The sequence below is a fragment of the Nicotiana tabacum genome, chromosome 12, assembly GCF_000715075.1.
Source record: "Nicotiana tabacum cultivar K326 chromosome 12, ASM71507v2, whole genome shotgun sequence".
Lineage (NCBI taxonomy): Eukaryota > Viridiplantae > Streptophyta > Magnoliopsida > Solanales > Solanaceae > Nicotiana > Nicotiana tabacum.
The window spans coordinates 130,713,922-130,731,824 of NC_134091.1; the positions used below are offsets into that span (position 1 = coordinate 130,713,922).

At 38.2% G+C, this 17,903-nt stretch overlaps 1 protein-coding gene across 1 annotated transcript; it reads left to right on the plus strand.

Annotated features, from left to right (window-relative positions):
- The first annotated feature begins 14,668 nt into the window (after positions 1-14,668).
- On the plus strand, positions 14,669-15,130 carry LOC107763884 (uncharacterized). Its single transcript, XM_016582392.2, has one exon. The coding sequence runs from the start codon at positions 14,669-14,671 to the stop codon at positions 15,128-15,130; it is 462 nt and encodes a 153-aa protein (XP_016437878.2).
- Positions 15,131-17,903: the final 2,773 nt, after the last annotated feature.

Sequence of the window (17,903 nt, forward strand, 5' to 3'; positions counted from 1 at the left end):
TTATATTAAGTGTTTTGTATTTCTTGTTGTATTGTGTTGGCTTTGGATTTTTCGTACGAGACTCTAAGGATTTGTATTTCTGGGTTGTACTTGTTTTCGATGATTGAGTTGTTTTAAATAAAAGAAAATTACTATTGTGTTTTAATTTAATAAGTTTTACATCCAATTCAGTAGCTTATCTGATATTTTATTTTAATTGAAATGTCATTTTTCTTCACTCAAACGATTTCTAAAATAAACTTATTTCTTTGTTGATTTCTTACTTGATTTAAAGATTCTAACCTTACTTTATTGAAAATAAATTGATCCTACGATTTTTATAAATTGATATTTTGGGCACGTGAGTTGTCCTTGCGGATGTGATAGATACATAGGCACGAGGTGCCATGAGAATATGAAAGGGGGCTGAGACCCGTATTTATGATTATGATATAAGATGTTTATGTGAAAAAATTTTATATGCGAAGGATATTTATTTGACGAAATTTATTTGGAGGGTATTTATTCGAAAGAATTATATGTGAATGATTTATATTTGAAGGACTTGATTAATTGGTTGTACTTGTGTTTATTATTCGTTTGAGCAATATTTATGATGTTCCTGCTGCCTTGTTGTTTATGTCACAAGTTGATTATTGTTTCCATCACTACTATTTGTTATTATATTATTTTTGTATGTTATATTGCACAGGTTATTTGACTAGTGAGTGTCTTGATTGTACCTCGTCACTACTCTATCGAGGTTATTCTTGATACTTACTGGGTACCGACTGTGGTATACTCATACTACCCTTCTACACATTCTTGTGCAGAGCCATGTATTGGAGATATCGGATTCGGACATAGATTAGAGTGTGATCGCAAGGATTCAAGGTAAGGCTACTTGGTCGTCGCAATCCCCGCAGTCTTTCCATTTTTATTGTACTGTCCACTCTTATTCGAACAGTATTGTATATCCGATCCTTGGATCACTGCATGTACTCAGTTAAATTTCGTGACTCAGTATTACCAGTCTTGGGAAGGTGTTATAATTATTTCCACTATTGGCTTCGATTAAAAAAAATGGCTTGAATTGTAATTGTAATCGGCTTACCTAGTCTTAGAGACTAAGTGTCATCACGATACCTGTGGTGGGATTTTGGGTTGTGACAAGTTGGTATCAGAGCTCTAGGTTCATAGGTTCTACGAGTCACGAACGAGTCTAGTAGAGTCTTGTGGATCGATACGGAGACGTCTGTACTTATCTTCGAGAGGCTACAGAACTGTTAGGAAATTTCCACTTCTTTCATTCCTATCGTGCGGATTTGTTACTTTTGGAACATGAGCCTTTGTATCTTTATTCTCTCACAAATGGTGAGTACACGTGCTACCGGTTCAGCCGAGAAAACACCCGCGCATATTGCTCGGTTCGCAAGAGGACGGGGCCGAGGTAGAAGCCGAGGTAGAGCCCGAGGAAGGGCACGTATCGCAGCTAGAGCACCTGTCATAGTAATAATTGAGGAGCCGCCAGTAGCTCCGGTTGGGGGATAGGTACCGTAAGTACCTGTTATTACCCCCGGACTTTTGGAGACTTTAACACAGTCCCTAAACATATTTGGTATATTAACTTTGATCTTTATTTCGCCAAATATTTCATAGATTGGGGGGGGTTCAGACTCATACCACCCATACTCCAGAGCAGCAGGTTCACATTAGTCAGGTTCCGGGTATAGTGCCGGTGCAACCTGTTATTCTGGTTCAGCTTGAGGTCAGGCCAGAGGCATCAGAATAAGAACAAAAGAGACTTGAGAGGTTTAAGAGATATAGTGCACCTATTTTAGTGGCACAACTGCTGAGGATGCTTAGGGATTTGTAGAAAACTGTCACAGTATTCTCCACACCATGGGTATTGTGGAAGTGGGCGGAGTTTCCTTTACTACATTTTAGTTGTCGGGAGCAGCGTATCAGTGGTGGCAAGTTTATGAATGAGGTAGACCAGTCGGTGCAGTACCACCCACTTGGGCTTAGTTTTCAGGGATGTTTTTGAAAGAGTTTGTTCCCCAGACTCTCCGGGATGCGTGGCGCACAGAGTTTGAATGGTTGCGTCAGGGCACCATGACGGTGTCAGACTATGCTATCAGGTTCAGTGAGTTAGCCTGCCATGCACCTATCTTGGTTCCTTCAGTTAGAGAGCGAGTCCTCTGATTCATTGAAGGGCTCGATTATGATTTTAAAATATGTATGGCTCGAGAGTTGTAGACCGACATTCCATTTCAGCAAGTAGCAGAGATTTCCAGAATGTTAGAACGTGTTCGAAGTGAGAAAAAGGAGTCTAAGGAGGTCCAAAGGGTCTCGGAACTCTGAGGATTCAGTGGATTTTACTCTGCAGCCCAGTCGTGGCGGAGGCTCGGGCAGTCGATCAGCCTAGTCTGCAATTTAGAGTACTAGTAGTACTACAGTTAATGCTTTTAGTGCACCACCGGCACGAGGTTCTTACAGTGGTTATTCCAGTTATCCGACACAGACTCAATACGAGCAGCCGCGACCTCAGAGGGGTTGTTATGAGTATGGTGATATTAAGAACATTATGAGATATTGTTCCAGACTTGGGAGGGGTGGATTTTATCAGAACACTTAGACTATGGGCCCCAATACAACTACTACCCCACGTGCACAACCAGTTAGGGGTGGAGGACAGGCGGGTAGAGGGCACCCTAGAGGGGGAGGCCCGACCCGTTGATAAATTTGATATGTATGGCTAAGGCCGCTACACCAGATGGTGTCGTTACTGGTATAATTTAATTCATAGTAGAGGAGCCCTATTCTTATTTTGATTCAATTCTGAGTATCGACGCAAGTCCTCCTATTATACTGCACTTATGGGTGAGCTTCGTAATTCTGTAACCTACTTATGTGTTTACCCTTGATGGAAGATTTTATTGCGATAGTCGTATCTATCAATTTGTGTTGTACACTATTGAGGGCGATGAGTCCAAAAGTGACTTTCTATTACTCGCTACAGTGGGTTTTGATATAATTTTGAGATAATTGATTATAATTTTATGAATTATATGCCCTACTGGTATGGGGGTTCATTATGTGTTGTGAAATTATTTCACAGAATTTATTAAAAAGAAGAAAGAAAGGAAATAAAAAAATTTAGTTGGCACAATGTGCAAAGTACTTGTGATTCAGAGTTGAGGATGGGGTCCTCGCGTTTAATGTGATTTGAGATGTTTAAACCGGGCTATAAGTCGCGGTGGAAGTTATATCAGGATGAGATCCTTGTGGTTAAATTCATGTATTTTTAAATTCTCCCTTTGTTAAATTAAATTTGTACTATAGTACTAATAGGGAGTCATGCATTTTAGGCTTATTGGATAATTCTTTTATGTGTTTCTGCGCATATTTATCCATATACGTGCTGTAATGATTGAGTTTTAGCCTACGAGGTGGGTGGCCATGTGACTCGTTAATCCAGGTAATAATTATGAGGTCTTCATGCCTCGCGTGTTGCTGTTAGCATTGTGGAAATTTGAAATGAGGTTTTGGATAAGGTGAGACTAATTGACGATGCTGGAATTAGTTATGAATAACTATTATGACCAAAGATGTGGTTATGGTCATACGTATGATGGGTGCGTAGGCACGAGTTGCTACAACCGGTTGAAACTAATACTGTGTGTTGTTGTGAAAACCAGGCCTTTTGAAAATGTTTGGAGTGTAAGAAATTGGTTTTAAAATTTATAAATGTTGATAAAAGAGATAATCACAACTGAGATGGTGTTGTCGGACCATATTAAATTTGTGGTGGCGAAGAATCACCAGCGAGTATGTGTGTAAGAATACACTCAGTAATTTAATGTCCTCATAATAATTCTTGGCGCATTTAAGGACGAACATATGTTTAAGAAGGGGAGAATGTAACGACCCGACTTGTCGTTTTAAGAGGGGGAGAATGTAACGACCCAGAAAATATAACGACACAATGTAAGTAACTGATCCTAGAGATATACGAATCCGAAAAATTTTCAATTGCCACTTAAACATTTTTGAATCCATTAGCACCTTCTCAAGAGTCATCCATTTTGCTCAAATCTGAAAATTGCACCGCCCAAACGGCTGAAAGACACGTGCCTCGTTAGCACAACAACAATCAAAGAGGTAATCCTCCCTTAACACCATTGGACAAATTCATACTCCGTGCACACTACATCATTCACAAATAACAACTCACTCATCCCATGATTTTCATACACTCATAAAGCACAATATAATCTGTATTCGGGAATTTCATTATTCTATTCTTTCTCGATCTCAACCTTTGCAAGTCATAACTAATCCACAAGTATGCCTCGTACCAAAACTAAAATTTAACATATAACCATGAATTGAATTGTCAATAGCAGGCTCCCCCACTTGGCCCAAAGCCATAGATTAAAACACTCCATAACTTACAATGCACATACTTTATTACCGCCATAATACTGCAGTCAGTCCAACGAAAATTTCTTCTCAGCTCATACCAACGCTTACCATGAAAATACCTCAATCACTCGCTAAACCCGTATTTATTCTCTTAACACTTAAGTCGACTTTCTAAACCAGATTCAAATTCAAATCTCAACACATACGCCCCGCTGACGGAAAAGAAACTCTCCATTCGCATTATAAGGAGCACGCCTACATAGATTACTCCGCAGGGGATAACCTACCTGCTTAGCCTCAAATTGGTATTTTGTTATACCCTTTCGCAGTCACAATTACTATGCAATCACTTAGTCAATCTGAGTCCAAACTCATTAACCAAACATGAGAATTTAATTTGTCCCAAAATTTAACAATGAGAAAGATCCTTGAAAACATTCATACTCGAGACTGTACGTCACATCAAAACGAAAATCAAGCACCCAATTGCCTTTACTTTACATTTCACGGAAAAACTTCTCGTCACATTCAAATCATCTTAACACATCCTGCAGCTACATCGTACTCATCACAAGGCCATTCCACCGCTCATCGAGCCATAAATTCCATTCGTAGGGACATTATCGAACATATGAGTCCAAATGTACAAGTTACAACTGAAGCTACCGAGCTTAAGCTGCGGTCAAACCATGGCCTCAAGTCCTCCAGACTGGCCCATCACCATAACACAGAATACATATCTCGAACCTCGTTCATATAATCACAAGCCGGTGATGCACAGCTGATACCGAGCTCTCATGTGCGCATACGAATGCATGGAAGGAATTCAAAGACTTATGTCTCAAGCTGAATCAATTCCGCACGATAAGGAAAAGAAAGATGTGAAGTATATATCCTAAATTCCCTGTAGCCTCTCGAAGATAGGTATGGATGTCATCATACCGATCTGCAAGACTCTACTAAACACTTGCTCATGACTTGTAGAACCTATGAATCTAGAGCTATGATACCACTTTGTCATGACCTAAAATCCACCAAGTCGTGATGGAATCTAACCCAACCCGTCAGGTAAGCCAATTAACAATAAACCAATTCTATTAATATTTAGTTGACTCTAATACACTCCCCAAGGACTGGTAGTACAAATTATGAGCTTCTAAGATTGAAAATTACAAAGCTGGTATGAAATAAATACATCATCTATTTGAAATGTACATAAATAGATTGTTATAAATCTAAGGCTACTATGAACAAGAGGCAGCAATTACTGGACCGCATGTACGTCTTCAGATCCAGCTCCCGCCATGTACAACAGCATCAACATCCAGAATTTGCACGCAAGGTGAAGAAGTGTAGTATGAGTACAACCGACCACATGTACTCAATAAGTAACAAACCTGACCTTAGGTTGAAAGTAATACGAGCTGGAACAAAGGTCAGGGTCCAACACCAATCGCCAACAACAATTCATAAAACATAATGAAAGTAACATCAGTAATAATTCAACAATAAAATGCTCAGCTCGTATACAATTTTAGAAAATAAATATTTTCTTTTCAATTATAACAATAAAACTCAAATCTTTTGCCGAAATCACGAAAGTATGAGTAAGTCTAAAATCTGTGATTTTTCTCAAAGCTTTCAACAGGTAAATGTTTCATTTTCAAATGGCATGAGGAAAATACATCTCTATGCTTACATATCAAAATGAATGATAAGTCATGAATGACGTGATACCATACAACATGAGGAAAAATACATCTCTATGTATGTATGTCAAGTGTGCATATCGAATGCGATGCAACTCAGTGATAAAACCATATGCATACTCTCAGAGTATCAATTCACTCAGTCCTCACGGTCACTCAGTCCTCACAGTCACTCAATCCTCTCATTCACTCAGTCTTCACAGTTACTCAATCCTCCCAATCGCTCGACACTCGCACTCAGTAGGTACCTGTGCTCACTAGGGTGTGTACAAATGCTAGAAGGGCTCCTTCAGCCCAAGCGCTATAACAAGCCAATCATGGCATAAATCAATAAAATATGTTGTAGTGCACAGCCCGCTCCCATAAATATCCTCACCATGAGGCCCCCGGCCTCACTCAGTCATCAATCTCTCCAGCCTTTCGGGCTCACAATGTCATGCAAAATCAGCCCAAAATTATGATATGATAAATCAATAAATAGCAACAGAGACTGAGAAATAATATAAAATGAATGAACATGACTAAGTATGAAGTTACAATTTAAACAAATAACTCGACAGCAGAAATGACCTCAGTGGGTCCCAACAGGATAAGCATGTAGCCTAGACATGGCTTCTAACATAAATCACAGCTCGATAACTCTAGTACGTAGAGATTTCATGATTTCAGATAAGTTCAGGTAGCTACACAGTACCACAAAAAATAACGGAGTCACGGTTCACACGGTGCACACCCACACGCTCATCACCTAGCATGTGCGTCACCTCAACACCAAACACATAACACGTATAATCAGGGTTCATACCCTCAACTCCAAGATTAGAAGAGTTACTTACCTCGAACAAACTGAATCCAATGTCGAGCAAGCTAAACAATGCTCTAGAAATTCCATTCTACGTGTATCAACTTCTGAACAGCTCGAATCTAGTCACAATAAATTTGATTCAGTCCATACAATTATAGGAATTAATTCCATATCAAAATACTAATATCTTTCCACAAAATTTGAAATTACACTCCAAAAATCGCTCGTGGGGACCACGTCTCGAAATACGACAAAGCTCACAAATATCTGACAACCCATCCAATTACAAGTTCAACCATAATAATTTTACCCAAATCCGACTCTGAATTGATGTTTAAATCTTGGAAATTCATTTTATGAAATTGTAGAAAATTCTTTCGATTTCTCTTGAAAAATCAATAATATAACGCCAAAAACGAAGATTAATTCATGGAATATAATCACAAGGGAGTCAAGAACACTTACCCCAAGTTGTGTGAAAACTTTTCTCTCCAAAATCGCCTAAACCGAACTCCAAAATCCGAAAATGGCTAAAAATAGCGAAACCCCGAATTTAAGGCTTCTGCCCAGCGACTTCCGCATCTGCGGTGGAATAGTCGCATCTGCGACATCTGCTTCTGCGAACAAGCTCGCACCTGCGAAGGTCGCTTCATGGAATATAAATTTGCGGTCGCGCTTCTGCGCTTGAAGGTCCGCTTCTGCGATGCCTCCCCAGCCAACACTCCCTCGATTTTGCGGCTGCTTTATCGCTTATGCGACCATCACACCTGCGAGCCCATTTACGCAGTTGCGAAGACACCAGCAACAGAAACATCCCATCCTTAGCCAAAACTTCCAAAATGCTCTGAACCTCGTCCGAAACTCACCCGAGTCACTCGGGACCTCTTCCCAATATACCAACAAGTTTCATAACATAACACGGACCTACTCAAGACCTCAAATCACACCTAACAACATCGAAACGATGAATCACACCTCAAATCAAAATCTATGAACTTTGAACTTTGAAATTCTATATCTTGTGCCGAAACACATCAAACCAATCCGGAATGACTTTAAATTTTGCGCACAAGTCATAAATGACATAACGAAGTTATTCTAATTTTTAGAATCGAATTCTGACCCAGATATCAAAAAGTCAACTCCCCGGTCAAACTTCCCAAAAATTTGACTTTCGTCATTTCAAGTCTAATTCCACCACGGACTTCCAAATAATTTTTCAGGTACGTTCCTAAGTCCAAAATCACCATACAAAGCTATTGGAATTATCATAATTCAAATCTGAGGTAGTTTACATTTAAGTCAACATCCGGTCAACTTTTTCAATTTAAATTTTCTATTATGAGACTAAGTGTCTCAATTCATTTCGAAATCTCTCCGGACCCGAACTAACTAATCTGATAGGTCATAATACAGCTATAAGACACAAATAGAGTAGTAAATGGGAGAACGAGATTGTAATACTCAAACGACTGGTTGGGTCGTTACACAACCGCAACCAGAAAAAGATAGATAATATTCAAAATTAGAGTAAAAGACATGATTATATTGTTTATCTTAATATCGTCATTGTTTGAATCAGATAATAGATGCAATCTGAATCTGCATGCATTTTGCTATACAATTTCTCATGTAATGCTACAAATATTAAAATTACTTAAACTTATGTGCTTTGCTGATTATTTTTCAGGGAAAGTTGTTGCAAACAAATTTGCCATTTAAAATTGAAGGGTCATTTTTTGAAGTCTTATATAATATTCTATTATTATTACTACCATGATTTGTTTGTCTCACAACTACCATTTAAATTTAGAATGATGTATTTAACAAAATAGGTACAAATTAGTTGACTTAATTGAAAACATGTTCTTACTTTTCACTGTGCTTAGAGATAATAGAATTTAAATTTTAAAAAAAATCAGACTCTAACATTAAAGAAACCTAATAAAAAAGTTCTACCCTAAAATTCCAAGAGAAAAGTAGTACAATAGAGAGCCAAAAATCATGATATCCCTTTAACAAGTAGTAAATACGACTTTTTGCATTGAATAGGTGGAAAATCGGATATGAAATTGGAACACAAAGTAGATGAAAAACTATAAAGTAGAAGAGTTTAAATGAACAATAACGACACCTAAGATAGGTTTTAGCATGAAATCAGAAATTTTGAAAAGAGATGGAAAAGAGATGAGGGAATAATTTACCAACCTAGTTGAGTAAATGAATCGAACTTACAGAAATCCTTAAAAATAATGTTGTTAAATAGGAGCAAAATAGATGAAAGTGAATGGGAGCAAAGGATGAAACTGACCGGGAAAAAAGAGAAAGTGACGGAAAATTCTAGGATGTTAGGGAGCTTTGTATGGATGCAAGGAAATGAAAGTGACAGTTCTAGAATAGTGTAGATATGTATATATAAAATAATAATAAAATGAAATGACATGTATATGTACAACTCAACCGGTCGTTTTGAGTATTACAGCCTCGTTCCCCCATTTACTATTCAATTTATGTTTTACAATTGTTATGTGACTTGCCAGAGATATTGGTTCGGGTCCGGTGAGGTTTTGAAATGAATTGAGATACTTAGTGTCTAAGATGAAAACTTAAGTTGAAAAGGTTGACTGGATGTTGACTTATGTGTAGACGGCCCCGGAATAGAGTTTTGATGATTTCAATAGCTCCGTATGATAATTTTGGACTTAGGAACGTGTCCGGAAAATTATTTGGAAGTCTGTAATTAAATTAGGCTTGAATTGGGGTATGATTTATGCTTCTAGCGTTGTTTGATGTGATATGAGGTTTTGATTAAGTTCGTATGACGTTTTAGGACTTGTTGGTGTATTTGGTTGAGGTCCCGAGGCCTCGGGTGAGTTTTGGAGGGTTAACGGATCAATTCTTGGACTTGAAATTTTACTGAGATTTTCTGATGTATTTACCTGATTTCCTTATACGCGATTGCATGAACTTGTCCGCGATCGCATATGCTTAGCTGGGCAGTGGATAAATTATTCTTCATGATCGCGTGAAAAGGGATGCGATCGCGTAACTCTGGGATTTTGTGATTCGCGAACGCGTGGCTAAGGTCGCGTTCGCGTAGAGGAAATGGAGCAGAAGTGGAGGTCACGCGTTTGTTCCATGCGATCGCGTAGGTCTGTGGAGTTGAGCTTCGCGATTGCATGGACAAGTCCCCAATCGCGTAAGGTTAAAATTGGTCGGGGGGAAAATGTGCTTTGCGATCGCATGAGACTGTCCGCGATCGCGTAGAGCAAATGACTGGGCAGAGAGTTTAAGTTCTAAAAATGGAACGAATTCCATTTTTAACGACTTGGAGCTCGGGGAGAGGTAATTTTCGGGAGATTTTCAAGGAAAGCAATAGGGTAAGTGTTCTTAACTCAATTTTGGTCAAATTACCCGAATCTATGGTTGTTTTCAATATTTAATTGGCGATTTAAGTTGGAACGTTTTGAAAACCCTCTTGGATTAATTTAAGGATATGAGGGCCGAATTGTTATCAAAATTTAGTAATTTTTATATGGTTGGACTCGTGGACGAATGGGCGTTCATATTTTATAACTTTTGTCGGGTTCCGAGACATGGGTCCCATAGGCGATTTTTAAGTGTAATTTCGGAGTTTGTTAGAAAATATTATATTTTAATATGGAATTAATTTCTATAATTTATATTGACTAAATTGAATTAATTGTGACTAGAATCGAGGCGTTTGGAGACCGATTCGCGAGGCAAAGGCATAAGAGAATAAAGAATCACCCGGTTTGAGGTAAGTAACAGTTCTAAATTTGGTTTTGAGGGTATGAAACCCCAAATTATGTGTTATGTGACTGGTTTTGAGGTGACGCGCATGCTACGTGATGGGAGTGTGCGTGTGCACCATAGGAATTGTGACTAGGTCCATTCCATGGATCTGTGTAGTTGAATAATTTGTTATTATCCGTACATCTTTCCACTTATTAGAGAAATCGAACTATAAATCATGTTTAAATCATGTGTTGACACTGTAGGGACCCACAGAGGTCGTGTACATACTAAATTGTTGTTTTGTACTTAGTCACAGTTTTACTTGTATATTACATCCAGTCTCTATTGTTCATTATTGATGCATTATATCATTTCTATTGGGGCTGAGTTTCATGATTTCTGAGAGCCCGAGAGCCTGAAGAGATTTATGACTGAGTGAGGCCGAGAGCATGATTGTGAGATATTAATACTATAGCACGTGATTTGTCCAAGCAACACGTGAGTTGTTTGTTCATCTCGTGAGTTGTCCATACGGATCCAGATATTATACTAGCACGTGAGTTATTCGTGCGGATTATAGCGCCTGGGCTGAAGGAGCCCCTCCGGAGTCTGGCACGTGAGTGTCCATGCAGATCCAGATATTATACTAGCACGTGAGTTATCCGTGCGGATCCAGATATTATACTAGCACGTGAGTTGTCCGTGTGGTATAGCGCTTGGGCTGAAGGAGCCCCTCCGGAGCCTGTACACACCCCCAGTGAGCGCAGGTACCTACTGAGTGCGAGAGACGAGTGCTGAGCGAATGGGAGGACTGAGTGACTGTTGCTCTGAGAGGATGCATTGATTTCATTATTGTTGTGCTTCAGTTGTCATATATCATTGTTTTGAAAATTTCTGAGAGATATTATCTTCCGTTTTAGTTGAACTTGACAAGAAATTACTGTTTGGGCCTTAATTGTTGAACTTGAAAGCATGTCTACTTTCTTATGTTGGAAATTACTGTAATTGGGCTTAGATGAGAAGCTCATCACTACTTTCAGTTCTTTATTTAGTATTGTTACTTACTGAGTTGGTTGTACTCATACTACACCCTGCATTTTGTGTGCAGATTCAGGTGTTTCCGGACATGGAGGGTGTTTATTTCATTGCACAGTTGATCTTTTGGGAGATTTTAAGGTAGTTGCCCAGCGTTTCGCAGACCTTGTCTCTCCTTCTCTATCTTTCTGTTTGTTGTATTTTGTTCCAGACTACCATAGACAGTATTTTCTAGACTTATGATGTATAGAAGCTCATGCACTCTGTGACACCCCGATAGTTGGGAACTTCCGCGTTATGTTCTAGGTTTTATCCCTGTTTATTAAAAAATTCTTAATTCATTTTCTGTCAAAAGAGTTGGGATTATTCTATAATGTCGGCTTGCCTAGTACCATGATAGGCACTATCACAACAGATTAGGATTTTGGGTCGTGACAAGTTGCTATTAGACGACCAACTTCTCATTTCTATATAATAGAAGTTGAGCAATATTAATTTATCAATGCAATTTAACAAGTTAATAAGACTAATAAAATTTGATAACTTTATGATAAACATTTGGAGGTCATGCTTTCTACAACAATGGAGGCTTATTGGACTTATGAAGGTGCCAATGGATTTGGAAAATTGGGCCACGAATTTAAAATGCTTACACTAATTAGCCTTAGTCCAATTGAAGCCCAACAATTTCAAGAAACTGAAGAAGTCCAAAAATCCATTCAACGTTAGGATTTCTTTTCCTTAAAGATTGGGATTTCTTATTTCTTGTTTCGTAGTAATTTAATTTTTGTTTTAGTAGGATTATATTTGTAGTTCTAGTCAAACTAGGATTGTTAGTTAGTATCTCATTCCTACTAGAACTAGAATTCTTTTTCCTATTTTAGTTAGGATAGGTATTCTTAGCCTTATTTTTATTCTAGTTTAATTAGAATTAGTTTTCCTTAACCTTACCAATTTTACTCATTGTAAGGCCTATCTTAAAGGGATTAATATGCTGAAAATAAACATTGGTGATTAGTTTTTCTAAGCTTTTACTTCAAAAACGTGATTGATCTTTTATTCCATTCTTTTTCCTTTATTCAATGCTTCTTGCAATATTACGGGATTGAGGAATGTGTGGGTGAGGTTTCTTCGTTTCTTTCCATCTTATATTCTTCTAACGTGGTTTTGAAGAACACTTTCACTAGTTTTGTGAAAAACGTTAGCGTGGTGCTTTTATTTCACTCTCTTCTTTGTACTTGAGAGGTGCAAAACCTTGAAAGTACATCCATTTGGTATTAGAGCATAGGTTCCAGATTCGAATTCTTGAATTGTTATCTTGTTCATCATGTCACCAGACAAGAAAATTGAAAGTTCAGGATCCTCTTCAATTGATGAACAAATTCGATTAAGAACTGCAGCCCTTGAACGAGACAACAAAGAAATTAAAGTACAACTAGATGACTTAAGGAAATCAATGATGAATCTGACTGGATTGGTTGAAGGTTTGGAGATTCAAAATCAGCCACCAAATCTACCACAATGCCTACAACCTCCACCGCCACCAAGACACAACATACCAGTGCTACCGCGACGTACTTCGAGATCCACTAATTCAACTACGGAGAGCAGGACATATTGAGCAAGCGGAAGAAGTTATAGCAGATCAAGGGATGAGAATACCGAGGCGCCATGCTCACAATGATAAAAACTCATATTCGGAATATTTTGATAATCAAGGTAGTGAAGAGTATAACTCTGATGATGTTCAGTATCAACATGATAGAATGAGATTTCTGAGAAGGCCACACAACAAAAATCAAGAGAGGTATCAACGTGATGATATTAAGCATGAAATTCCGGAGTATGATGGCAAATCTCAAGGTGATGAATTCATTGATTGGCTTATAACTATTGAGCGTGTTTTTGATTATAAAGAATATTCTGATGAGAAGAATGTCAAGCTTGTTGCTATAAATCTCAGAGGTTATGCATCGCTATGGTGGGAAAATCTCAAAAGAGAGCAAGAGTTTGAAGGAAAAACACGAATTCGCACTTGGGAGAGAATGAAATGAGAATTGTGCAAACAGTTCTTGCATGAGACATGTGAAGAAAATTCTTACTTGAAGTTTCATTCTTTTAGACAAGGAACTTTATCCGCGGATGAGTACACAAGAGAATTTGAATATCTTAGGCTCAAGAGTGACATAAAGAAAATACAGTCCGCCTAATTGCTCGATATTTGGTTTGATTAAATAAGCCTATTGCAAATGTGGTACGATTACAGCCCCATTGCACCTTTGGAGATGTTGTCAAACTAGCCAAGATCGTAGAGACATAACAGAAGGAAGCCAAATCCACATTTTCATCAACTACCATCAAAAGGTCAAACACTTTCTACCATGGGAGTGCTAGTTTGAGCTCCACAAAGCCACAATCATCTACAACAAAACCAATTGTCCAGAAAGTTAAAGGGAAGCCATGACTTCAGAAGCTATTTTTAAAAAAGAGATGCCATAAATGTGGAGGACTTAGGCATATACAAGCTAATTGTCCTAACAAAAAGGCATTCACCACCCTTGAAGGAGCAATTGATGAAGAAGATTATCATGAAGAGCAACATGATGACAACTTAGAAGAAGTAGTTGAACATGGAGATTATGGAAAATGCCTTATGATCCAACGAGTTCTTCATTCAGATTCTAGCAAGGAAGAACCATGGTTGCGACACAATATTTCCCATACATGTTGTACATCTAAGGGAAAGGTGTGTACACTCATTATTGATCTGGGAAGTTGTACCAATGTAGTTTGTGAAGAAATGGTTATCAAATTGGGGTTTGAGACAGATCAATTTCAGAAGCCATACCGCATGAGGTGGCTGGATGAAGGAAGGAATGTACAAGTTAATAAACGATGTCTCATTCCTTTCTCTATTGGCAAGATGTATCAAGATAAGGTCTAGTGTAATGTAATGCTTATGGATGTTTTCCACTTATTGCTTGGGAGACCATGGGAATATGACAGAAGGGCAATTCATGATGGCTTCAAGAACACTTACTCTTTCATCAAGGATGGAAAGAAGATCAAATTGTTCCCAATGAACCCTGAAGATTTAAAGAAGCCAAATCCTAAAATGAAGGAGACATTCATTACAAGAGCTAAGGTAGAAGAACACTTGAAGGAAGGAGAGGAAGTGCTTGTTGTAGTACCCAAGGAAGTGGAATCTATCACCAAGAAAGAGTCATTAGAAGTCATTTACCCACGACTTCAAGCAATATTGGATGAGTTTCATGATGCTGATTTTGATACTACACCTTCTTATTTACCACCAATAAGGTCAATTCAACATCAAATTGATTTAATTCCAGGCGCACCACTTCCTAATAAAGCAGCATATCGAATGAATCCAACACAGCAAGAGGAACTTCAATGATAAGTCAAGGAACTATAAAGGAGTGGAGTAATAAGGGAAAGTTTAAGTCCTTGTGTTGTACCTGCCTTGCTCGTTCCTAAGAAATATGGATTTTGGCGCATGTGTGTTGATAGTCGTGCTATTAACAAGATCACCATCAAGTATAGATTTCTCATTCCTAGGCTTGATGATCTTTTTGACCAAATACATGGGCTAAAATTGATTTGAAGAGTGGCTATCACCAAATTCGAATGAAGGAGGGTGATGAATGGAAGACCGCATTCAAGACATGCAAGGGATTGTACGAATGGCTCGTTATGCCATTTGGGCTATCTAACGCTCCTAGCACATTTATGAGACTCATGACCCAAATTTTTCAGCCATACATGGGAAAATTTGTTGGTGTTTATTTTAATAATCTACTTATTTATAGCAAGGATGATCGACAGCATTTGAAGCACTTGAGGAATATTTTTGAAGTTTTAAGAGAGCAAACACTTTATGCCAACTTGAAGAAATGCATGTTCTTTTCTAAACAAGTCTCTTTTCTCGGTTATATTGTCTCCAGTGAAGGAATTCATGCCGACTCGGGAAAGATTGAAGCTATTGCTAGCTGGCCTATTCCAAAAATCTTAACAGAGATACAATAGTTTCTTTTTATCGGCGTTTTATAAAGAATTTTACCTCTTGTTGCTCCTATTACCGAGTGATTGAAGGAAAACTCGTTTAAATAGACGGATGCTGCCCAAAAGAGTTTTGAATTGATTAAGACAAAGATGACTCAAGCACCTATGCTTGCTTTGCCCAACTTTGATGTAATCTTTGAAGTTGAATGTGATGCTTCCGGAGTTGGGATTGGAGTTGTTCTTGGTCAAGAAAATAGACCTATTGCTTATTTTAGTGAGAAGTTTAATGATGCCAAGGAGTTCTACGCCATCGTCAGAGCTCTTTCTCATTGGAGTCACTATCTTTTACCTCGAGAATTTGTGCTTTATTCTGATCATGAGGCCTTGAAGTATGTGAATAGCCAACAGAAAGGCCAAATATATAGACAACCCATTAAACTTGGCCCAATTTTTTATTTTGGCACTCTAGCTCAATTTTGTTCTATTTTGGCCCTCCAACCCTATTTCTTATGTTTTACTTTAACACAAAAGCTGACTAGATTCGGAGTGTGAGTTGCCTCACCCTGTAGGCACGTAAGGGAGATTTTCTGGGGAAAATTTCCTTCTCCAACGGTAATAACATAAAGGCCAAATACATATACAGCCCAATGAACTTGGCTCTATTTTTTATTTTGGCACTCTATCTCAGCCATGTTCCATTTTGGCCCTCCAACTCTATTTTTTATGTTTTATTTTAACACGAAAGATGACTAGTCACATAGTGTGAATTGGCTCACATGGTAGGCGCGTGAGGCAGATTGTTTATGAAAAAATTCCTTCTCCAACAGTAATAAAATAATTGCTGGCCCTATTTTTAATCCCCCAATTTCCTTCCCCCATATTTTATCTTTATTATTTCCTTCCCCATTTACTGTTTATATGAAACCGACCAATTTCAGTCGGTTTCTTAAAAAATAAATTTTGCGGGACACCAAAAGAGTTTCCTGTATTTTTGCGCCAAAAAAAAAAAATGACCGAAGTTGGTCGGTTTCGTAAAAAAAATTAAAAAATAAAATATTTTGAAATAAATTTTATATTTTGTGAAACGTGTGTGCATGCATATCCTGAAATATCCACAAATTTTATAAACTTCCGAACCGCTAAACTTTCGAACCCGTAATGGAACAAGGTTGAGATAGAGTGCCAAAATAAAACATAAGAAATAGAGTTGGAGGGCCAAAATGGAACAAGGTTGAGATAGAGTGCCAAAATAAAAAAATAGAGTCAAGTTCAATGGGTTGTCTATGTATTTGGCCAAGCAAGTATGTATACACGCTGCATTTTTACGTCGGATAAAAGTTTTTGTATTAAAATAAAACATAAAAAATAGAGTTGGAGGGCCAAAATGGAACAAGGTTGAGATAGAGTGCCAAAATGAAAAATGAAGCCAAATTCAATGGGTTGTCTATGTATTTGGCCCAACAGAAACTTAACATTAGGCATGCCAAGTGAGAAGTTTTGCAAGCCTTTCACTTTGTTATTAAACACGAGGTTGGGAAGGTCAATCAAGTAGCTGATGCATTAAGTCGCAAGCCTTATTTTTTTCTGCCATGCAAAACACTATTGCGGATTTTGAACCCATAAAGAAATTATATGCAACATATCCGGACTTTGGAGCTATTTGGGGTCAATGCTGGGAGGGTCCTTAGCATATGTTTGTGCTTAGGGATGACTATCTTTATCATGGTAAGCAGCTTTATATTCCATAAGAAAGTTTGCGTGAATTTATAATACGTGAGTCCCATGAGGGAAACTACTGTGCTTGTTGTTGTTGAGTCCCATGATGGAGGGTTAGCTGGCCACTTTGGGCAAACAAAGACTCTACGCCTAGTTCAAGAAAGCTTCTATTGGCCTAAGATGGTTCACGATGTCAATAAGCTGGTTGCAAGATGTGAAACTTGTATAAAGGCAAAAATGCACAAAATCAATTCGGGTCTTTACACTCCTCTGTCAATTCCTACTCAACCTTGGGAATACATTAGCATGGACTTTGTGTTGGGCCTTCCAAGGACTCAAAGAGGTAAGGATTCCATCTTTGTGGTTGTCGATCGATTTTCGAAGATGGCTCACTTTATTCATTGCGATAAGACTTTGGATGCAACAAATATTGTTGATCTCTTCTTTGATCA

Bases quoted from the DNA above. Each gene is read 5' to 3' on its own strand.
- LOC107763884 (XM_016582392.2), top strand. From the start codon at position 14,669: ATGCTTATGGATGTTTTCCACTTATTGCTTGGGAGACCATGGGAATAT.